Source organism: Zootermopsis nevadensis, unplaced genomic scaffold (assembly GCF_977971745.1).
Source record: "Zootermopsis nevadensis isolate Lab colony 2312 unplaced genomic scaffold, Znev_1.0 Znev_ptg000018l, whole genome shotgun sequence".
Lineage (NCBI taxonomy): Eukaryota > Metazoa > Arthropoda > Insecta > Blattodea > Termopsidae > Zootermopsis > Zootermopsis nevadensis.
Genome location: NW_028259150.1, coordinates 7,166,625 through 7,191,702, shown reverse-complemented (window position 1 = coordinate 7,191,702; position 25,078 = coordinate 7,166,625). Strand labels below are relative to the sequence as shown.

The 25,078-nt window shown below is 37.3% G+C and overlaps 1 protein-coding gene across 6 annotated transcripts in view; it reads right to left on the bottom strand.

The window, feature by feature from the left end:
• LOC110832984 (uncharacterized) overlaps positions 1 to 25,078 on the bottom strand; it is a 108,006-nt gene that overhangs the window by 11,624 nt on the left and 71,304 nt on the right. For all 6 annotated transcript variants that reach the window (XM_022070510.2, XM_022070509.2, XM_087351274.1 and 3 more), the window contains exons 3-17: positions 22,721 to 24,518; positions 21,727 to 21,903; positions 21,175 to 21,525; positions 19,595 to 19,906; positions 18,055 to 18,149; positions 16,497 to 16,723; positions 15,474 to 15,720; positions 13,699 to 13,882; positions 12,089 to 12,305; positions 10,967 to 11,164; positions 10,366 to 10,643; positions 9,461 to 9,675; positions 7,849 to 8,001; positions 6,102 to 6,286; positions 1,028 to 4,835 (exon numbers count right to left, since the gene is read on the bottom strand). In XM_022070510.2, coding sequence (XP_021926202.1) covers positions 6,103 to 6,286; positions 7,849 to 8,001; positions 9,461 to 9,675; positions 10,366 to 10,643; positions 10,967 to 11,164; positions 12,089 to 12,305; positions 13,699 to 13,882; positions 15,474 to 15,720; positions 16,497 to 16,723; positions 18,055 to 18,149; positions 19,595 to 19,906; positions 21,175 to 21,525; positions 21,727 to 21,903; positions 22,721 to 24,226 — 4,344 coding nt within the window. In that variant the 5' untranslated portion in view covers positions 24,227 to 24,518 and the 3' untranslated portion in view covers positions 1,028 to 4,835; position 6,102. The remainder of the gene's footprint in view (positions 1 to 1,027; positions 4,836 to 6,101; positions 6,287 to 7,848; positions 8,002 to 9,460; positions 9,676 to 10,365; positions 10,644 to 10,966; positions 11,165 to 12,088; positions 12,306 to 13,698; positions 13,883 to 15,473; positions 15,721 to 16,496; positions 16,724 to 18,054; positions 18,150 to 19,594; positions 19,907 to 21,174; positions 21,526 to 21,726; positions 21,904 to 22,720; positions 24,519 to 25,078) is intronic.

Sequence of the window (25,078 nt, the reverse complement as noted above, 5' to 3'; positions counted from 1 at the left end):
CTGGCCACACTTTACCCCAGGGATGGCACCCCAGTACCCATTGGATAGGATTTAATGCTGTTACTTTATTTGAAGGCACAAAAATTGTTCATCCTTCATGGAACTGAGTAAGTATACTATTTTGCTGAATAGTTTTTGGATAAAATCCTGACACAAAAATCCAGCATATACAAGATCTTCTGGTCCTGTGATTTGGTATACATCAGCAGTCACATATCCATTAGAATTTTGAAACATATCAGATACACCAGCCTGGAGAATTTGTGGTAGTTAAAAACTTTGTTGAGATGAAACGCTGTATCTACAGATCTGAAGTCATAAGCAACATCCAAGAGACCTATCAACCCCACACCATCAGGGAAACCATCAGAATAACAAAACATTACCATAACTTCAGCCATAAAGACAGACTGACCAAAGCATGGCTTCACTTCTTCCCTTAAGCCTTCTATATAATTGAAATCTTCCCCACTGGAATATTCACAGAATACCAAATGTATAGGTGGATGTTGTTTGAAAAATGTTAGCTTTATCTTATACTTATTTTTCTCCTTCTTCTGAAATGCATGGCCTTCCCCATTGGACAGCACCCATTCCTCAGCCCAATCACATCACTCACCTCCCACCCAACTTCCAGTGCCAGAACTATATAAGGGCTCCCCTTTCCCCATCCATAGATTTTACTATTAAGATGGCAACTGCAGTGTTTGCTGAACCTTTGGAACACTTTCATAAAAGTTGCAATTAGCAAACCTATTTTACCACTTACAATGTAAAAAATCCAACACTGAGTGACACCTGGGAAATTCACATGGCTGTTATTTCTTGGTATTACTAATAGCAGGAGATGTAGAACCATGTGGGGGAGGGAGGAGGGTCCCTTGTACACACTGGTACAAAAGTTGTTAGGAAGGAAGAGATACATGGATATGATAATACTGTAAGCCAATATATTCTTATAACAAAAGGAAAGTAGACTAAGAATAAAAATTACAATTACAATACTTCATAAAGCAGAGGTACTCACAATCTTTAACAGGCTCCAGCTCAGATTGTCATCAACCCTGAAGAAGACAGGTGGCTCAATGAAGAGAAATTTAGTGAACCACTCAACACATCACATCACCATGATGTAGACACTAAAGTTTCCACACTGCCACTTCACTTGACAGCCTAGTTGATGAACACTGTTTAGAGTTAATGTCTTAGCCATGTCTCTTCTTTGTTTTCAACACAATGAGATCATTTCACTGTCTTCCTCACACACACACACAGACACGCACACATACATGCATATATATATATATATATATATATATATATATATATATATATATATATACACATACACATACTCTCATGCCATGTACATTCTAGTATTTGGCTTCATGATCCATTCTGTGAAGAATAGTGTTTTTCCGTTAGTGCATAACTGTGCCTATCTTTCTACAGAAATTCAGGAAAAAATTATTTTCTCACACACAAATTATATTTAACATGTTTTAAATAACAGTTTTTCTTGTGTCAAAATAATGTTTGTAGGCATTCTGTAGGGGTGTGTAATAAAATCTCTAATAACAAACCAAGTTTCCATTTTTCAGGAAAAATAATTAGAAAATTCAAGTCTGCAGAAATATTCTTCCTAGCTTACCAACGAATGATTATGATTATAAAAATGATACGTGCAATGAACGATGTTGTCTTCATAGTAGCTTGTCATCTTTTGCTTCATGTTTATATTTCAATAAAGGCCAATTTCTGGCTACAGCCTCAAATACAGTTTTAATAAGGCCATATGTCATTGAAGATTCTACTTATTCATTTAGTTGCTGGTCATTTAGAATACAGTAATTTCTTTTTCAGTGATCCTTTGTATATACATAAATATATATAAGGTTTCAGAATGTTCACATAAATTTCATAATTACACAGGAGAGAATATTTGACACACCATACCAGTTGTTGCCCCAACACAACGAAAGATAATTAATAATAAAATTATATTAATGGTTACTCCAAAGTAACTGAATTTTCATCAAACAACACAATGACTAGTGATGTTATTCCTTTCCACAGAATAAGTCCAGAATGCATTTCCTGAACATTAAAAATATCTTTAACCCTTCATTGCCAATATGTGAAGATAACTTTTAAGTTACTCATGAATATAAAAATTTATATTTGCCTCCACTCCTGTTAATTTACTGCTTCAACAACCAGGAACCTGAACCATAGTAGGCAAGTTGCATACAGAGAGTCAATGTAATAGGTATCATTTCATGCAATTTCTTACCCTAGATCTAATAAATTCTGGAACTATAAGCGTTAAAACACTTCCTGAGAATCAAATTACTAAGAGTTATAATGAACAAGCTGAAAGGTATTAGTAACATGAGAAAATCTGAGCCACAGGACTGAGAGGAACACAGGTATAACCTAAAATAAATGCCATCTGACCTGAGTGGGATTTTTATCTGGCACTAGTATTTGAATATAACCCAACTGCTTTTAGTCTATGGTTTCTTTGACATCATGAACAAATTATTGCTATAATGACAACAGTGCTGTAACACAGTGCGATAATGCAGGCTGCCTGGATACTGTACACATCACAAGTTTTAAGTATATGGCCTGCGTGCCCTCTCTAATTTTATCTTCAACCTAGAAAGGTAGGTTTGTTTCCACATTCAGAAATGAAAATACATAAGCTACCAGATGAGTATTACACAAAAATAATCCTTTCTGTACAAACTGAATATCTTGACATTACTACAGTTTCAGCAGTTTCACTCACAAACCAAATTTTTTTTTCTCAAGATTTCTTTAAATATAGTTAAACATTAAAATTAAATTATTTGGTTATTCCGTCAAATCACAATGTATTTAAAATAAGATAATTAAAATAATTAAAATATCATTCTGTGTTCCATATCGAATAATCGATTTACAATTGGAACAGTTACAACATGTTTCGGTTTTATTAAACCATCATCAGGTGTAAAATTATATTAAATTTAAAACTCAATTACAATTTTTTACAATTTTTCGTAGTGTAGTTTTTTGGAGGTCGTGTCCAGATATTTTCATATAATGGATCAACTTTATTGTTTGAAGTGATGCTTTTGATGTTTTCATCGGTCAGAGATGAAATAGTAGACAACACAGTTGTGTCTGGAGGTGATCCAGAAGTATTACCGTATCCGATCAAGGTTTATTAGGGGTGAAGGTATTGTATGTAAACGACTAATATTCGAGGTTCCTAGATACTGGTTTTAATCTGTTTTTAGCTGTGTGTGATATAATTTTATCAACATGTCTGGAATGACTTCAAGGTTTAAACATCTTTATAAAAGAAATAATTTGGTGTCTGAGGGTGGTGGAAGGGAAAAACGAGCCAAGAAGAAATTGGAAGAGCGACATGTTTCCACAATTGAACATTTCTGCAAGGAACGCAGTTTGACAGGGACAGCAGTTGACTCACCCAAATTAAGACTTCAGAAATGGAAGGAAGAGAGACTCCAGAAAAAGTTGTTAATTATGGCTTCAAAAAAACCACCTTTTAAGTGTGGCATTGTGCATCATAGCTTGGGATCTCCCTATCACACTGTTATCTCCAAAGTGAGCTGCATTAAGACGCTGCCAAAACTTGCAAGGCTTAGAGAGAAAACTTTCGCAGTGAAGAAAAATCCTTTTCCATCATTCGCTCCATCAGATTTCAAATTCAAAGTTTCTGGTCATAATATATTTCTAGTAGTGTGGAGAAATAATCAAAATGTAATATTATGTTGCAACAAAAGTTTCAGGGGCAAGTGGCCATAATTTGTACAATTATTTTATAGGAGGAACTTTAACGCGATGCTAATTTTATGTCTGGTCACTTCAACCCACAAAAAACTGAAACGAAATAGTGTGATTGTTTGAAACTATTGTTTTTTAAATTTTTCGGATTGTATTTTTATGTTACTGATTAAAAGACTAAGTAAATAAAAAAAACCACTTGATCGGATACGGTAATACTTCTGGATCACCTCCAGACACAATTGTGTTGTCTACTATTTCATCTCTGACCGATGTAAACATCAAAAGCATAAATATTACAGAATGGTATTAAACTTAAAATTTAAAACTTTCATCTGAATAAGTAAAATATTACTCATTTTCATTGCCATCTTACAGAAGGAATGTAAGTAGATTACAACCATGAGAAAACAGAAACATAAAATCTGTATGGGCAGCACCACAGGAAGAAAGAGATTTTTGACAAAATACTCTATTTTAAAGCCACAGTACAAGAGAAGTTCTGGTTACTGTAGAATATCATTTTAACCTTCATCATATGGGGCTGGACTTCAATTTCTGGATAACTGTTAGTGGTAAACAAGTGTGACCCACAGACACAGATAGCTGGACTGTGCAACAGCCATGATGCATTGACAATAAAGGGTAAGGTCTAGGATGCTTTACGTATTATTAGAAAGTTGAGCGACTGTGTGATTTCAATACTCTGGGAAAAAGAAAAAGTTAAAATAATAACAGTAAAACAAATTAGTAGGCCTGACAATTGCAATCAGATAGGCCGCACTACTTTAAATATTGGTCCGCTACAATGCAATCTTCCACTCAACAGTCAAATTGTTGACAGATTTATACTTTGTGCTCTATGATTTTTGTTGCACTACTTAACAATATTCTACATTGAAAGACTAGTTCCAGATGTGATGTCTTCACACACAATTTCATCAGAATACTTCAATATGTTACTGATGATCACTGGTTGAGACAGTCTGATACCAAACAATCCACAATGATAACAAGATTGTGATAAACATAATACCCTGAAATAAAAATCCAATTATTAGTAAACTTCAATACCAGAATCATGACCTCATTTAAGTTTATGAATAAGCAGATAGTAATAGGGAATTGCACCCATGGGTGTTTAATTGAAAATGAGTATTTCATTTATACACAACATCTTTCTATTATCAGATGTTTTGATCTAATATTATTTTGTAGCATTTACAACAGACAAGTATGGTAGGTAGTGGACAGATGTAAATGAGTGCTTACCTACAAAGCAATACAACTTTACAAAACCCTCACTTATTATATCTGCTTATTCAGTTTTAATAAACAGATAAAAGCTGCAAGTATTGTCATTAAATTTGGTATGCATGTTATGTCAATGTTGACTAATGCAAACTCATAATATTTTAACTTTCTACACCCAGTAGGACTGAAGAGACAGATGCCTAAAATTGGGAGATGTAATGATGTATATGCCATAACCCATTTCTCTTCTGTACATCCACATTACAAACCAAATTAACCCTTCCCTAACCTCTTGTCAAGTGATATAGTCTACATATTTCAAAATAAAAGAGGATGACTAAAGGGAAACTAATAAAATTCTGTATGGACTTGTATAAAAGTTAATTTGAATCTGAAAATATAAAGTGTGTGCTGATGTCTACTCTTTTAAAGAAAATTTCAAAATTCTGTGTCCTTCCCAGAAAATTACACAATGATGCAATGTGAATATTGTGGTTACTGTCAAGAGACTGTTTATTGTTCCATATAGTTATAACCTTAGTTACCCGCTGTGGACTAGTGGTTAGCATGCTCGCCACTAGACCCAAAGTTCGCAGGTTCAAACCCAGCTGAGGTTGATGGATTTTTAAGGGTGATAAAAATCTGTAGCACAACTTCCTTTGGAGGGGAAGTAAAGCCGGTGGTCCCATGTCATAAATTTATGGCATGTAAAAGAACCTTACGAGCATGAACGAGATGTTTCATAAGCAACTTCAAGTGGCAATGATCTTTAAGACCCTTAACATGTAAGATGGCTGTTTTAAGTGAACATAAACATGCCCTTTTATTACAGTTAAATTAATGTGTGCATGTGTTCATCTTGACATAGAAACATGTTGATTAGTTAAATCATGATTTATGATTTTGATGGCCAAATTCATTACAGAACAAGTATGCAGACATTAATGTTCAAAGCATCAATCACTTTAGAAAACACCTTTGCCCCAGGCACTATGAATATTAATAACTTAAGAGTACAAATGAATGTACATATTAAATATCCAACTAACCTCAAAGTGGGGTCTCCTTTCTCCATTGGAACCCATTTGCCCGAGACTGCTGCAGACGACTGGCTTGAGTCTGGTTGCCGTGTTTCCTTCCTGCAGCTGCGTCTAGTCCATTTTTCACACCTGCCACTATCCTCAGTGCAGGGTTTGTCACAATTCCATTGCGACGTGGTTTCAACAAGCTTCCACTATAAAGGAAAATACACAGATTACGTAAGAAGAAATTGAAATTGCATTAACGACAGTAAAGAAATTGCTCTAGAAATAATTCTGATTTACATAAAAAGTGTGTTCCTAGCAACACCAATGCAGTGATGTACGTACTGCTGGCATAATAATTCCAGCCATTCCTAATCCTCCTCATATTTGTCTGTATATGGATTTTTCATGCCTTTTGTTAACTACATCTGTTAAACAAAGATACCAATACGTTTGCATTATTTGAAGAAAACATAAATTAATACTAATGATTTTTCCAAGTTCTCCGAAAGCAAAACAGAGGTGGAAGTTATATTTTGGTTGGTTGCACATGTTCCCTCTTAGACCAGTCAACATGGAAGAATTACATGCCAGTTCCACGTAAGCCTTGGGAAGAGTATCAAATTGTAACTGTTATCTTAAAACCATATTTTTTTTATCTTGAAACTTTGCATACTGTGTAGTGTATTAGAACATAAAATAAGCAAACAAACAAACTATTAACACTATAAAAAAAGACACTAGTGCCACTATGGAGATATATTGGTGTCTGTTTAACAGATGTCTGGCATAATTATTATAGTTACTGAAAGGCACAGAAAAGCCACACATGTACTCATACAAGGAGAATACAAATGACTGGAATTGTAATGTCAGTTGTATACTTACATCATTTCCAGTATGGGACTTACAAATTTCAAGCACTTGGTTTTTGTTGTACAGAGTGTTCACTGGAAATCGCTCAATCCCTTGCTGCACATATTGCTCAAAATGACATTTCAAGGAATTCATTTCACTGTTAGTTAACAACTGCACAGCAAAATAACACAAACTGGAAATATACAAATAGAAGGTTACCCATGTAAATTACTAACTTGTAATAAGAGGAAGGGGAAAATACTTACAAGAATTTCTGATATAACTACATTTAAAATGATGCAAAGTTCAAGAGCTTGGGAATTAACCAACAAGCAAGAATATAAAGAAAAAATGCATTAACGCACACTATCATGAAGTTCAAAACCTTTCATCAAACAAACAATACAGACATTTACAAAAAAATAATTTTACCAACCGCTTTATATGGGTGCCAACCTCTCAGTATGAGGTGAAACCATTAACTGAAAACATTTATGAAATGGTTGCTGAGAATAATACGCAGACCTAATACAACAGAGGAATGGAAACAAATACATATAAAGAACTTCTTAGTATGGATTGTTCATTTAATACTTAAAAGTGATTAAATCAACAGGCAAAATTCTGGTTCAGAATAGCTTGAAAAAGACCACTTGGAAGACCTATGGGGTAAAATGAATATTAAAGTTGATCATACAGCTACAGAGTATGAGATATGGACTGGATTAAACAATCTCTGTATACAGCCCAATGGCAGCATTTGTGAACATGGTGATGAACCTTTGGACTCTATAAAAGACTGGAATTTCTTAACCAGGTGTACAACTATTAACTGTTCATCAAGATTTTGTACTACAGTGTTAGGCAGATAGTTAATGTAACAATAAAAATTTAAATGTTATATTAAACACACCTGCCAGCAGAAATTGAGTTTCCAAAGTCATTTGAAGGCTGAGAAGAGAGCATGGATGTTGGACTTCGCCCTACAGCACTCCCAGAATTTCCCAAGATTATGCGCATATGTGTATCTCTTGCAAAATGAGGATCTGCTGCCATTCCTGGGTTCCTAGAAGCACAGAAGAAAGCAAGTCAGATGGTGACAGAAGTAATTAAATATATGCAATTAACAACTTCCTGTCTTTAGAACTTGTGAGTCAAGTCAGAGGTGACGTTTGTCAACCAAGCCAGTGTCACATGGTCAGGTTAATCATACACCTCCCACAATGCCAATGCAAATTAATAGCCAGTGGAAGCAGATTTCATGTCTCAAATTTGTGTGATGTACTAAAATAGGTGGTGGCTCCTAAATGGTAGTGAAAAAAGGGAAGCTGGTATGAAGAATGTGGAAGGAAGTGGTCCAATGTTTGTTAATGTGCTGTAGCTAGTACTTCCTGGAGGAACTGATAAAATTCATGACACTAACAAATAATGGCAGTTGGCACTTGAACCCAGGGTCAAAATTGGGACATAACCCCCCCCCCCCCCCCCCTCCCACAAAGTGCAAATGTTATACAAGGCTAAGCACTGTAAAACAGCATACTTTTGTTCATTGTGTGGTATTTACTGCTCTGGTATTAGGGCCACATTTTTGTATCAGTCTTCAGCAGGCTCTAAATCTACATCATGAATGTTCATGCTATGTTATATCAGCTGGATAAACCCAAATTATAAAACATTCAAACTCAATCCTTATTTTCAGTGCAGTACCATTAGCTTCCTCCTGCAATTTATGGTCTTCAATAGAAGCACCACAGCCATGAGCATAGTAAAGTAATTAAAATAATTCATCTTCTAAAATCAAATGCTTGTCTCCTTTGATTTGTTTCTTTTTAGTAACTTCTGCACCTAATGTGGTTTGTCTTTCAGTGGTATCCTGATTTATTAGGCATGTTGCTAGTGTTAATAATATAATTCCATATTCTTCAGTAATTTGTTACTTTGTCATTTCCACTTTGGTTTCCTAACAATTTCCATAAATTCCCTTTTAGCACCAGACCCAGCCATGTTCCTGTTTCATACACCTAAGTAATAATAAGAAAAAGTTAATTATACAAGAAAAACAGTGTTGATTTCTTTCAGAATCACGTTAATAAAATAAACTGACCTCTCTTTCCTTCTGGTTCCATGCATTTCATTACTAAACCTATCCAAAGACCTCACATTCATACATCAATTCATGTGGTTGCAAATGTTGTACAGGTGTAAGAACTACGTAAAATGCAATGTCTTACAATTACTTTCCAATTTTAATCAATAAGATTCTTAAAACTTATGAACTTCAAGTTACATTTGTGAAACACAAATTTTCTAAGTTTCATGCAATCCAGAGCAAAATATGAACGCATTAAATTATATGATGTCATATATAATTTCAAATAAGCATTCTTGGGTATTGTTTTACCAAATAAATAAATTACTGTAAATAAATACATGAGTTTTGATTGTTAAATATGGTACTGTACAACAGACAAGACCATTGGGAAACTTCAACATAATATATGAACTAATACATCAAAGAGACTTACATCAGCAGACTTGACTTGTGATTTGTGGTGGGCATGAGGGCCAGTGGACTGCTAGGAACAGCAACATCACTGAGAGGACTATGAGGAGGTGATGCATAAATTGGACTCTGAGGTTCACTCTGTAGAGGACTAAGCAGTTTGCTCAGTGGACGTGTTTTGGTGCCACGAGTACACTGCTGCAGCTGCTGAGTAAATGACAACACAGGACCACCAACCTACACATACAGAAGATAAAAATGAAAACCTATACAGACCAGTACGTCATTATGTGAAATATAACACTGCCTTGTTTAATACCAAGCTACTCTTTATCTAGAAAGCCTGGGACCAAAAGCTTTTCAGATTTTAGATCATTTCATCAATAACCAATTTTTTGAATTGTTTTGTAAACTTCAACAGACATAGGGTGTAATGTTTCTTGAATTTGTTGCATCACCCGGACAAATATTCACATAAAGTTGTGAGGCCTAATATGTCTTGAAACATCTTTGCTTGCCTCCAGATAATTGAAGGGTCCAATAGAGAATTTTCATTTTGATGCTGTCTAATCCATTCGAACAACACATTGTCCAAGTCAAGGAACATCTATTTAAATTCAGACTGGCAAATATTCACATCTGTGATACAAGTTATAACAAAGAATAAACAGTCTTACCTAATCTATGTGAGTGAGATACCCTAGCTGAAGTAAGATCTGTCACGTGGAAATGCACTTTACAAAATCAAGTGACAATCATAACATCACACTAAGCAAATATGCCCTATGTGACTGTTACAGATTGGGGATACACAATGGATGTGCCAGGGTTGTTACTTGTCCATTTCAATGTTCATAACGATAAACAACATGTAACATAACTGCAGTGTAATCCATTACAAGGCTATTTATTATATATCACACTCACCTGTGGTTGATGAGTGTGCTGAAGAGGCATGACAAGATTAGAGGTGCCCCCTGGTTCCTGGGATCTTTGAGAACTTTTGGTGGAGCCAGTGAAATTAGAACTGGATTTGCTATTGCTTGAATTATTCCCTAGTGACACAAAGGAGCGACGCTTGCTGGAGTCTGGTGATTCCACTGGAGAGTATGCATGGCAGGGACCTGGTGGGCACAGAACTGCTGATGATGGTTTTGTTTCTGCTGTAGAACCAGATGTGACTGATGTTGCACTACTGCTTCCTCCTGAAATCATAAAACAGCACAGTGGATATTGATAGAAAAGAATTATTACTATAATGTAAGTAATTTGTATTAAGCCTCATTATACTGTTTTCATTTTTATGTTTTATAAAAGTAATGTTTATTTCTCACACAGATTTTAAAATTATAAGATGATTAGATTTACTTAGTCACATTACTTAATTTAAACATGCATTTTATACCTACCTAAAACTATTGGCTACTAATTTAAAATGCACATATACATGCTAATGTAAAGTATTAAGTAATGATATTTTACTGTACATTGTCTGAAAGTTTATATATGATGATGTAACACTTCTCACCACCATTGATCCCTGGCCGACCCAACTGTTGTTTCTGACTGGCAGAAAATTCTTCCAACAATCTCACGACAGAATCATGGCCACTCTTTGCAGCAACCCTCAATGCATTGCGTCCACAGCGATCTGAGTGGTTAGGATCTGCACCATGAGTTAGTAGGGCTCTCACACAGGCCTCATGGCCTTCTTGTGCAGCTATTCCTGTAGGGAACATGCAAAGACCAACATCATTTCTTAAATGAATTGAAGAAATCAGTATCTTATGTAAGCCAATGTTAATGTATTAGCTGAAAACATAATAATGCATAATACATGGGTCAGCACTATAGACAGGACTAGTGCAGACTAGAAGGGAATACTTCAAAGTACAACCACAGAGCCTCAGAACAAAAAATTTTGTTGTTAAAAAATTGTTAAACACCTATTAATGTAAACGTATTAAAAGACATAACATTATTAACAATTAATTTTCAAATACCATTTTATTGATATTCTGCAGGTGTTGAGAGACTTTAAATCTAATTTGGAATCCATTCAACTTTCTCATATCCAGCTGTACATATAATAAATGAAAATAGTAAATACATGTAAGAGGGACTTTTTGCACAATTTCCATGTTTTTTATACTGTGCATGTTGTAACAAAATGTCTGATACATTGCATAACCAAGGGTTATATTTATGGGGTGTTCCTGTTTTGTTCTAGCAATGTAAACTTTACTCATTAGTAACAACCAAACTTTTTCATCATAACTATACAAGGAGATGGAAACTATTTATTTTAACCTTTGCATTGTTGTTTTAGAATGAAAAAGAGTAAAAGAAAGATAAGATACATAATTATTAGATGGCAAAAATCTTCAGTATTTCTTGAGGGACAAATGGTAAAATTACACAGGAAAAGTATAACATTTATATGACAATAAAACATCAGTCATATCACATTTACCAAGTTTCAATTCATATTAATGTCAGATATGTTACACCCATCTTATTTTCATTATAATTCAAGAATATAAGCCAATTTTTGCTCCAAGATGAGCCAGACATGAACAATATATTGTAGATATGCACAAAGACACAACATCCACTTTATTATCAACTTTAACTTGGCATGCCATCTTACCTAGAGCAGTAGCCCCCTGATTGCAAGTATGATCTGGCCTTGCACCATGTTCCAGGAGTAACCTCACAATAGATGCATGACCCTGCCATGATGCAGAATGAAGTGCTGTCCGATTTTCATTATCTGTTGCATTTACATCTGCACTACCAATGGTAAGTAATAATGCCACCATATCCACATGTCCCTGCCATGCACTAACATGCAAAGGAGTTCTGCCCTGTAATACATCATCATGGATCAGTCCATTAGTTCTGAAAACTAACCACAGTAAGCAATAAAAAGGAGTATTTAATAATCTAAAGAAGTAACAAGGAGTGAAAACATGTGTTCATACTAGTTTGGCATTACTGACTGATTTCACTCAAGGATTTTCCTTTAAATTTGATATTTACTTACCAGGAATAATTTCCTTGCTTTAATAAAAATAAAAGGACCTATACCATGCTCAGAAAAGCACATCAGTGGACCGTATTTTAAGCCAGTTTAATCCAGTCTAAAAGGCACAGCTTAATTCTCTTAAGATGTACTTTAAAATTCTTCCTCACAAAACAATGTATCGCAAGATCCCTTGAAACTTTCCAGCTACAATTTTGTATACATTTCTCATTTTCTACCTGCACACTAAATGTCCATGCCAACTCTTTTTCGAGTTGATCATTGCATGCAGAACTGAAATTAATGTTCTCCATTATGTAATTTTTTTCACCCTCCTGTAACTTCCTATTTTTTATATTGCACCCTGTCCATCCAAGCACCACAATACAAAAACAAGTAAGGAGCATGGGTTACTAGATGTATCTGAAAGGCCATCTTCAAGATCAATTACAAGGATTTATTTCATTATCAGTTGTTTGTCCACAGGGAGTAAGTTCCTGCTACCAGCTGGGTAAGGTCATAAGTGTGTGTCAGAGCTGTTGTATGTGCAAAGACAAAAATCCCAATGCCACTACTGATATTTGAAGAACAGCTGTCCAACCCATGGGAAGCCACTTATACGAACTAAATTATAGTACCAAAGTGACATACATGTGTAAGTGGTGGTGGCTGAAACAGAACCAATAAAAGTGAATATACCAGGATGCTACAACAGAGAGAATGGTTATCCCTGAGTTAAGTTATGAAAGAACAGAATAAAATTCTTTCCCAGAATAACACTTCCTCCAGATACTATCAGGTCACACAGAAGGGCCACTTTTATCATCTTTCTCTCTGTTGTCCCAGCTTTCCCTTGTGGTACCCCAACACGGATTGTTTCTTATTGGCCTGGACAAAGCTCCATCTCCCTCTTCATCCCATACCTCTGGCCAGACCCCATGGCCTGATCCATCTCCTACCCATAAGCGTTACAACACTCCTCATTTCAGCCCTGCTGATGGAGGCTGTGTGCTCTTCTAATCTGTTGGCACACAGCCAAAATACTACTTGGCACACTAACCCAAAAGATCACCTCTCATAACCTGACAAATGACTGACTAGGTAAGTACGTATATAAGAAACTATCATCATTGTAAATAATTACCAAGTCCTTCTCACACCCTTAAAGCCTGTTCCTCATTACACACTTTATACACATTTCTATGGTTTTTATGTAATCATAAACCTAACCCTACCTCAGAATCTCTGCTTTCAATATCAGCTCCTCCTTCCTCAAGAACAAATCTGGCCATTGCGAGACGATTCTCTAATGCCAAGACATACAGTGTACTCCTTCCATCTGCATCCCTCATGTTCACATCAGCACCATGTCTGAGAAGGTTCTGGACAACCTCACAGTGTCCCTCAATAGCTGCCACTCTAAATACAATAAAGCAATACTTGAACAAAACTAATGGACAAGAACAGTACACAATGGGTAGCTTTGGACATGAAAACAAAGCCATGACATTATTTGGAATACAGGATGAGGTAAAGGGGAGAACAGAAATAGTCCAAAGACAAAATCCAAAACAAAAGGGCATGGGATGAGTGGAAATGAATTTTTAAAATGATGGCATACAAAATTTCACAGATGATGATAATGATGCCAAATTCGTGGGTTATTTTACACAGCTGTATCAAGTGCTTAGGTTAAGTAACATCAAGTAAGACATGGAAGGATGATAGTGTATACTGAATCAGGAAGGATGTGGGAAAAATGGTTGTGGCCTACTGTGGTGTAATATCTTTGCATTTTATTTTAAGGCTTTGTCTCTTCTTCATAGCAGTTTAATATCCCTTCTTGGTTTGCTGAATCAATTACAGCTTAGCCACAGCCCCCCTCTGGCTGGATTTTGACAAGGTACTTTGACAGTGCCAAGAGCTACGTCCATTACTTAATTCAGCATCAGGCACTCCCTACCTCAAGTGCCACTCCCCTGCCATTATGAAGTCATTATGTAGGATTCTGTTAAAAGTTCATCAGATCAAGGATAAAAATAGGATTCCTATGAGGGCACAAAATACAAGGTTTTATATAAATAAGCAATGGGATAATTAAGGACTATGTGGAGAAGAAGAGAGCACCATCAGCCAGTGTTCATGCCTCCTGACCATTTACACACACATGCACGTACGTGTATATGTGCATTCATGTGCACATGCACACACACACTCTTTCTAAAATGGCCTCAAAGAGGACAGTAAAGGAAATTTGTCTTTCAGGGTGAAGAGGCCAAGTGTAGAGACATATTAGGGCTATTAAGATGAATCACATTTAGGGCCTGTTCCGGTCAAAGGAGTAGAAACCATTAAAAACAGTTCCCATGGAAGTTGAAGCAGGCATACATTCATGCACCATCCAATGGATCCCTTTCAGGAAAAAGAAAAAAAAAACTTTTTGGAGTGTTAATCAAACCACTGTACCACTGCTTCCTTGACATCTTTGTTCAAACTAGAACTACAGCCCTTTAGCACTGGGGACATGAACACATGTAAATTAAAGGCGAGAGGTCCAGGCTGTATGGCAGATGGCCTTCCAGTGCAGTGTGTCCTGGACACTGCAGGCTGGCCACATGGGCACGGGCATTATTGCGCAACATGCCATTCCTCATGACTATGCAGGGATGCTTTTGCTTGATGACAGTGGCTTGGACCATGCATTTGACACTAAAGAAAGTGCTGAAAAGTTGTACATTCAGGTTGGATGAAGACATGGTGCAATGGTTAAAGCAGCAGCTAAGGGAGTTGTATGTGGAGGGGTTTTGTTTTGCTGGCTTGTAAATGGGATGTCTGCCTAAATACCCATGGGAACTATTTTTAATGGTTTATACTCTCTTACCCAGAACAATTCTCAGACTGGTTTCATAAGAACCACCCTCATACCAAACAGAGTAAGGAAAGTGTTGATACAGTTACAGGAGAAGACCTTATGCGAGGAAAGGATACATGCTAACACAATATTCCTTACCTGAGGGCTGTTTTACCATCATGGGCCCGCTGGTCTGGTGGCGCACCACGTTCAGCAAGGAGCATGTGCACAAGTTGCATGTGACCTTCCTGCGCAGCCAGCATTAAAGGTCCCTTGCCATCATTATCAGCCTCATCCACACGTGCACCAGCTTCTAAGAGGGCTGCACAAACCTCAGCATGCCCTTCAAATGCTGCATAATGTAATGGTGTCCAGCCTGAGTTGTCACGGTGTTGCTCATCCAGTCCTTAAGAAGAAGAATGGGAACTTGTACACCAATAAAGAACACAAATTCTCCGAAAGCTTTCTTTACTATTTTTCTACCTCAGTGCCCTTGATGTTCATTTATTAGAAATAGAAATCTAGTGATGCAAATTAATTTCAGCATCAATTCTTTTTAAAATAAAAGTTGTAGCTCTTAATAAGATATGTATCTTGTCATCTAATAAATGTTTAACATTATATGCTGTTTCTAAGAGAAATTAATAAGTTTAATGTAAAAAGTACAAGTCATACTGGACCAATACAAACCAAAATGACAATTCTGGATCCATGATACTACATTTTATAAAAATTCATTAAGTAGTTTACCAATCCAGAAGACAGCCATTTCAAACTCGCCATGAGAACCTCAAATCCTACATAACCAACAGTTACTTCATATGTTCTGCAAAATATTAGTTGAGTCAAACTAACACAAGTGTAGGAGCATTTCATCAGGACATCAAGACAAACTCTAATGGCAAGTATGTGTGAACCTTTGGGTAACAAACAGGAAATTTCTTGACCAAGTGAATAATTACCACACCGTTTCAATTAGTTAGTTAAATAAATACTATCCTTTCTTACATGTAAGGATGATTCAAAACAAAACAGCCTGATAACCATTACCTCTCTCAAGTAGTTGACTGACAGCTAAGTAACTATCAAGTTTGCAAGAAGATATAGCACCACGAAGTTTGTTGATAGTTCTTATACATAACTACAATATACACCACCAATGCTTGATGGACCATTCATTACCTCTATCAAGCAGCTGACTGACAACATCTGTTCCGCCTTGTGCAGCTGCAACACTCAATACTGTTCGCCCCTCTGGGTCAATGCTATCCACATAACAGCCCCAGAACAGCAGCAGTTCAACAACACTTGAGTGTCCCATTGAAGAAGCAGCCCACAATGGTGTTCTGCCCCCACGGTCTGCATGGTCCACATCAGCTTCATACTCCAAGAGCAATTCACAAACATCCCTGAACAAGTGAAAGAGTACGTTGTAAAATGCCACTAAACCAGTTAAATTGGGGGAAAATCCATGAGAAATGCAAAGTTTGGTCAGCAACACTGAAAGGTAAAGACATCTTCGGAGACCAAGGGTGCAGTGTTCACATTTATAATGTTAGCCAAGCTAACACAATTAACCTGAATGATCAAACCCTGTGGGAGACCTAGGCATATGGAGGATAATATTAAAATGGGCCTTAAATAAACCGTGTATGATGGTGTGGACTGGATCCATCAGGATCAGGATAGGAACCAATGGCAGGTCCTTGTGAACATGGTAAAAAGTCTTTGTCATAAAAAGAGAGAATTTTTTGACTAAATAAGATATGGAGAAAATGAGTGGTTTGCTCTTTCTTAGCTTACATAATGGTACTTACTAAAGTGCAAACATTACCAGCATATGGCACAAAAAGGGGGATTACTTCAGATGATGAAGTAAAATGGATGGGGAAGGAAGCAGGTATGGCTTATTCTAACCCTACAGCTGTGCATTCTGTCAGATGAGCACATGTACCTTACCAAACACTTTGAAATTTTACTTTAGTCTACAATGAAGAATAACCCACTTTTACTATGAAATTTGGCTTTAGTCTCAAAGTTATTATAAACACTCTCTTGTTGGTCTGTATAGTGCTGCCATCTAGTTTGTAGTCTTTGAGGTTATAAATAAATGTCACAAGTCTGCATGCTTTTTCAAAGTTTCATGTTTTGAGCATGATTCTGACACCTGTAGTATTGTTTTCCATTTTCAGCAGTTGTAAAATTGTAAGACAGTGTTCTGCAAATATAATATGAAGCATATAATAATATTAGTGATTTTTATTTATATATGTACACAATAATATCAGATTTTTGCCTTACAACTATACTATTTGAGCAGTTAGGGCTAAGAAACCATTCCTGAAATTTCCTGGAGAAACTGAGAAAAACTAGAAAAAGCACCTTGTATTTCTGAAACTGAACATGATATTTCTGGAATATGAAACAAGTTTTAACCACTCAACAGTGATGTTCGGGTAAGTGGCAAGTCAGGTGAATATATGAAGGAAGTAGCACTGGCCTACCTTAACATTATCATTGCCATTCAGATTGCAAGACATGTGCAAAGTGAGTCAGGGTATGTATGAAATATAACCGGATTGTTATGCACTGAGAGAGACGTGGAAGTCTATTTTAATGTATTATCTCAAAAGTGAGGAAAATCACAAAAGATCTGAGTAATGATGGCTGATTCTGACTCAGATTCCTATCCACATGTGTGATATGTTACAACCTCCTCTGTTTCATTAATGTATTATACCTATGTCCTTCAAATGCTGCAACCAACAGTGGTGTCATTCCATCCTTATCCTGATGATCGACTGCAGCCCCTCGTTCAAGGAGAATGTTTACAACCTGTTAACAGATCAGATATAAAAAGAAAACACAATCAACTGAAATTACCTCAAATATTTGTGTGGCATCTGACGCCACCACCTACAGTTTCTATGTCTTAACATATTTACAAATAAAATAAAATTGCCACCATGAGAAATTAACCTTAACCTCTCTGACAAGGCAATCCAGTCAACTGAAACTCTCTAATTCAGCTCTGGTTTTGCAATACGGCAGTGGACGCTTCTGACTTCCTAGTCAAAACATTGTGTTGACACTCCACTGTTTCTTTGTAACACCCAATTTTATTTTCCACCATCTTCTCTGTTACTTCATATATCTCATGAAAGGAGGCCTGCGTATGTTGTCCGTGATAGTTGGGTCAGTAATATGTTTGCCTGTGGTTCTAGTAGCTGGGGTTCAATATCCAAATTACTCTGTTCAACACTGCATGGAAAATTTAATAAAAACCCAGACAGGACAAATAATCACATGTTTTGAAAGTCATCAGGGATTTTGGCTCCCTCAACAACATCCAGCACATATTTTACTGCCTGTAAATTATACACAAGCCTTTTGGCAGTACATTCCATACACCCAGAGCATCTCTAAAGGTTTAGCATGTGTTGATAACTATGAATAAATATGATTCTTTTTATAAACTATGACTTGAACATATGTATGTATCATTATGTTTAATAATTTGGGATTTTCAATAATTCAGAGTTAGATAGGTTTTACTGTATTGTCAAACACATTCTAAACAATTTGTTATTCTCTGCACTTAAGCTTTAGGCTTCATGTATGTTTTATAAAACCACTATTAGCTGTTCCCTATCAACACATATTTCATACAGCCAGTAAATCTACAACTGTCAACAGTCTTTAAGAGCATGCTAGACGTGTTTGAGAAGTGAATGCAACAATAACATGCTGTTATGTTCAGGAGTCTGACAATCTAAAACTAAAGGTAAGACTGTTGTTGTTGTTGATGATGATGATGCTGTCAGTGTGAAGAAACAAAAAGAAAATGTTAAAGGTGACACTGATGAAAGTAGAGGTCCATAAGATGTACAGTATAATATTTTCCATGTGTTGAACGTGGGTAAGTTGTGTTTGAGAAAGTGATACTTTGTGAAACACTTTTAATTTTGTACACAAACTGTTCACTAAAGTCTCCATAATGCTCTGAAAGATGAAACAACTTTTGACTCTCTTAACTTCCTTTTCCTCTTCCTATTCCTTTTTCTATTCCTCCATAACTTAGTTAATAACTTCTTTTTTTGTCCAGGTGCATGATGTTTCAGCTTTTTTACTGACATCTGTCCATAAATGAACTACAAGCTTTCAAGCCCTAAGAAGAAAAGAAAACAGCACTCTAAAGTACAAGAGCCAGAGAAATACGAAACTGCATCCCAATGTGAATGGTTTAATTATCTACCAGTGTACAAAGAGAAGTCACATACTTTGGCATATCCTTCATTTGCTGGTACACAAAGAGCTGCCACACTGAGTGCTGTTCTTCCATCAGCATCTTCATGATTGATCTCTGCACCAAAATCCAGAAGGTGTTCCACTATCTCTGAATGCCCCATATAAGCAGCAGCTATAAGTGCTGTGCGGCCCTCATCATCTGTTCGGTTTACATCTGCGCCATGACGAAGGAGTGCTAACACAATGTCTTCGTGGCCACCCCAAGCAGCTGCCCGTAGAGCTGTACGCTGGTCAGAGTCTGCACAGTCCACAATTGCTCCATGTTCTAGCAGAGATTCCACTACCTACAAACCCACAAACCCACAAAAACAAAATGCTAAAACCTGTATGGTGTTTCTGGGAAGTGGATGTTCAATGTATTTCCCTCCAGATTTAGTGTGTAATGAGTGTATCTATTGCTTCTTTGATCTGTCACAGTCAGTAGAAAATATATCTATGATTTCAATTTCCCTACAACATGTTAGAATAGATTGTATATTTCACACTGAAATTTTTTTTCGAAGAAAGAATTTGACCACGAAAGTGTCAAATGTAGAGAAGTTTTCGATGCAGACAATCAAGAAGGGATTGTCATTAAGAGCACACAACCCTTCACAATCAAACATATTCTGTTACAATTCCATGACATTACCTTGGAAACAGAAAAATTCTTTGTCCTCTGTAACAGAAAGATATAAATGTATTAATATGAAATGGAATGCTTAGTTCTGGATTTATAATGATTATAACTTATTTTAAAGCCTATTAAGGCAAGGAATTCCTTTATGTGTGCTATGTTTCATTCACCTTTATTAATCAACAGCTCAAAAAAGCACTGTGCAGCTGAGTTACTCAGATACACATGAAGTGGATCTGTCAACACCACAGTACTGCAAATCCTCAGATTCAGACAGAGAAGACACAGCCCACAATAGTTCATCTAATTCATTACGAACACCACTCAAGATATTGTCATAGTGATACAGAAGGTAGCCTTTATTTCATAACCACAAAATCCAAGGAACAAAGGATCACAAATTACTTTCATAAAATAATTGGACAGAGCAGCATGTGATAGATTATCTTGAAACCAACAAATTTCAGTGTATGTATAGCCAGACAAAGCAAAGTTACAATCTACACATATAAAATCGGCAGTCAGAATGTTAGCTTACAAGCCATACATCTTTAAGTTATTCCCTGATACTATGATACAGCAATAAAGCCCATAAATTATTTTTATATCTTGTGAAAACTGCTACAGGATGAGCTTTACTATCCTCTGTACATAGGCATAAGTGTCCTGTTCTTTCAGTCATTTATTCTCTGCAGTTTCCAAGTTATCATCAGTTTTAAATCTGTGGTCTCTTAGATGTTGCTTTAACACTAGAAACAAATGAAGCAACACCAGTTACATGCCAGGTCAATCATAACCTCCTACCCTAACAATACTATATCATGTAGTTTCTTAATATAAAAAACACTAAACTGCCAATATTCATTAAACATTTTTCTCAGAATTTGTTTTAACATGCACATATGTAGTATACAAGAATTTTGACAACACTCTGACCTGCGTGTGTCCTCCCCATGCAGCTGCTCTGAGTGCAGTCCAACCATCACAGTCAGCATGATCTGGTGTGGCACCAGCTGCCAACAGAACTGCCACCACATCTCCATGACCATGCCTAGCAGCCAGATTGAGTGGCGTCTGTCCATGGCGATCAGTAGCTTCAAGGTCTGCACCATGACATGTCGCTATTGCTAATTCCAGTAGTCGCGCATTTCCTTCAGCTGACAATGAGTGCAACAAGGTGCGTCCAACCCCATCTGGCCTATTAACATCCCCATCCACAACCCCCAACAATTCAGCAAGAGGATCACGAATCAACGATTCCACGACTGGGCTACATTCATCTGATACCTGCAAATGTACAGTAAAATAAAAACATATTTTATGTGAGAGATCAATCATTGCACAAACAGAACTAAATGTCCAGTTCTAGGCCCAGTTGGATACAGAAATAAATACAGTAACCTACTTTAAGAAAGTGTTCCACCATTTGTGACTGAGACATAACAAGACTATAACTGGCATAGCTGTAAGAACACATCTAGTACAAACCTGACTAGATGTGACAACTTCTGCACACTCACAGCCACTCTCTCCATCTCCTGCTTCACCTCTGTCTTCTTCAGTTGACAGCCTAGCACCTGCTTCGAGGAGTAATCGAACAACACGTGGGTCTCTAGGTGTTGGCAGCGTTGAGCTCAGTCTCTCTTCCCAATCCAATCCATCCACCTGTCCGCATTTAGTAAGTATAAGAACCACAAACGAGATTCAGTCACGTCAAGTTAATAAAGATGAGGATTAAGATAATAAATTGTATATAATGTGCACATGCCCTCTCACTTAGGGAAGAACATAAACAGATGATGTATGACAAAGTATTTGAAGGCAGATGAATGATCTGCAGGTCGTGCAGAATTGGTATAATAGTGAAAAACAGACTTTGTACCACACATGTACTTCAAACAGGAGACATGAAATGTTTACAGAATTTTGGTGGAGAACCACCTAGAAAGAGTATATTTGAAAGTCTGAAAAGATGGAAGGTGATTAATGCTTATACTTTGGGTTATTCTTACCAGCGAGTTGTTCCCTTTTGTATGTCATTTTCAGTCCAATGTTCTCTTCCAATATCTGTGAATGTTTCCATTCAACATATTGTTAAAAAACATAATTTTAAATAATGCAAGTATTAAGTGCATAAGAGGTACTTTTGGTAGGGCTAGTGCTACTAAACATGAAGTCCATTTCCCTTCAAAAACATAACCTCAAAAGACTACACTCTATCGCCATGATGGTACATGTGAAAGAAAGCATAAGGAAATAATCACTTGGCATATGTTCATCACCATATTCACAAGAGCCAGTCACTGTATTCCATAAGCCAACTAAATTTAGTTTACCCATTCATACCCTATTTCTCCAAGATCCATTTTCATAACATGCTCCCTTATGCATTTGGGTGTAATGTTTGTTCATTCTGAAACTGGAACATTTTACTATTGTATAGGTGGAATATAGATTTTAGTACTGTGACAGAATATCTCACCTGGAGGAGACAGTCTTCAACAGGGGCCCCAGAGCCAATCAACCACAGCAGAATGACGTGGCGGTAATCCAGCGAACAGGAAGATGCCAGATCACTGGCAGCAGATGCAGGCAGCGGTGGCAGCCGACTCAAATGCAGTGCATAGCCCTGTACCTCATCTGCCGTGAGTTCATGTGCCCTCAGTGTATGGTTCATAGCAAGCATGGCATGACCTTCGCTTGCAGAACACAAGTACTTCTGTGTGCAGTGCTTCACATCCAACAACCACTCAGCAAAACTGTGGTGAAACAGGAGCAGTGTGCCATCCTTACACACCGATAACACCCGCCGCAGCAGGTGCAGGCGTTTCTGGAAGTCCTCACGGCTCATTGCGGTATTTGCCGTCCACACACACTGGTAAAGTTGATCCTGAGTTAAGGGTCTTCTTGATGCAAGAATTACATTAAGTAAAGGTTGAACTTTGGAAAACTGTTTTCGATTGAAAAGTCTTTGACAAAGCCAAAGATAAAGACCATTTAATGTGCCAGGGATCTCTCGTATCTCCCTTAGAACAATGAAATTTTCGGCAACACCGTCCAAAACTTTCTCCAGGTATAGAAAGCAACCATTGCTCTTGATATGGAGTTGGTTCAACATCTCAGCCGTGTCCCGACTAATATGTTGTCTGAGAGAGTCTTCTTGATCCAGACGGGCGAGAATGTATTGCTGAACATCCCGTACAACCTGGGACTTCCTCAGGTCGTCTAGACTGATCTTCCGGAATCCTGTAAACATCCGTGATACGGTTTTGCTCTGTCTTCTCGCTGTGCAAACGAGTACAAGCCACTGAGGAAAGAGATGGTGATGGTTCGCCAGAAGTTCCGCAATTGTCCTGCTCGTTCCGACCGATCCACGGCGACTTGAAGATGACGCAGTCAACGATCCGGACATGTTCAACATTTGAGCTTCATCTATAGAATCCACTAATAAAAATAGGCACTGTTTTGGAGGTTCAATTTCTAGTAAAGGGAAGAGAACTGCACGTTTTAAAGCTTCGTCAGGGTCTCTGTCTAAAGCTTCCGGGCGTAAAGCAGCAAGAATTTCTGGGTCATTCCGAACTTTATCTGCATATCCCTCCGCGGCAGAAAATGCTTTCGGAATATGTGGAGAAGATGGTGACTGTAGGATAGTTCCATCTTCGTCTGTAGATGGAGGAGAACATTTGGCGAGAAGCTGGGACACAAGACTTCGCACGAAGACTGAGAGAGACAGGGTAGTTGTATCGTGGGCTTGACAGAAATGGTATGCCAGGAGACGCCTGTTCAGGCTGCGTTGTTGTCTACAGGCAGAGCCCTGTTTGGGCCAAACTATCTCACAGCACAGGGCTGTTTTGCCTGTTCCAGGTCCTCCAACCACCATCGTGCCACATGTTTTGGATACTGGGCGTTGTTCCAGAGAGTGTGCTAACTTGAGGAAAGCCCACTCCCGGCAGAAGAATCGCTTGCCTTCCAGAAGAGAGGCGGCCATCACGAACAATGAACTACGATATGTTACAGACTCTTGCACATTCTAGCCACCATCGTCTAACATTGGGTCACATTTGTCGTAGCTGTATGACACATGTTCCCATTTGCTAAGCATCTGTGAAGCGTAATTCCGATGCACCACTTTCATATAACATATTCAGTGTTGCAGACAATACTCCTTTACTACCTTTGCACAACTCTAACGACGGCAGAAACTTCAACGGCGGGTTCTGATACATCCTCGCCATCCATTTTTTAAGCCTGCGTAACATCACAGATCCATCGCCAATGCCCTGCAAAAAGGTAGCATTAAATGAGCAACAAATATAGAAAATATAAGCATGCTCTGTCCCATTACATTTCAGTGTCCAAACAAAAACTTAAAAATTAAAACATGCAAAACTATAATTTCAGTCCACATGTTGTTTGGTTTGTGAAAATCAAAGGAACATATAAAATTCTGGTACTGAGATGAATATCTGGATCTAAGAAATAGATAGTAATATTGTTTAGGGTAATGAAACGTACTTTCTAGGTAATGGATTTGCTACGGATTAAATTAACTACGCCTTCCTATTGCTTACATTTAGATACTGTCAAATTATATGATAACAGGAAATAATGAATTGGAAGAAATATGAAAGAAGTCATCAGTGCCCTTATTTGAGGTATTATTACTGAATTTCCCTGGAAGAACTGAGAAAAACAACAAACATCCCCAGGTGGCACAGCCGGTCTCCTGGCTGAGATTTGAATCTGGGACCTACCAAATACAAACCGTGAGTGCTATCTACCCAAACACCACGTTCGATCCCAGGTAGTGGACTGCTGTTTCACATTCGGGAGGTCCCGT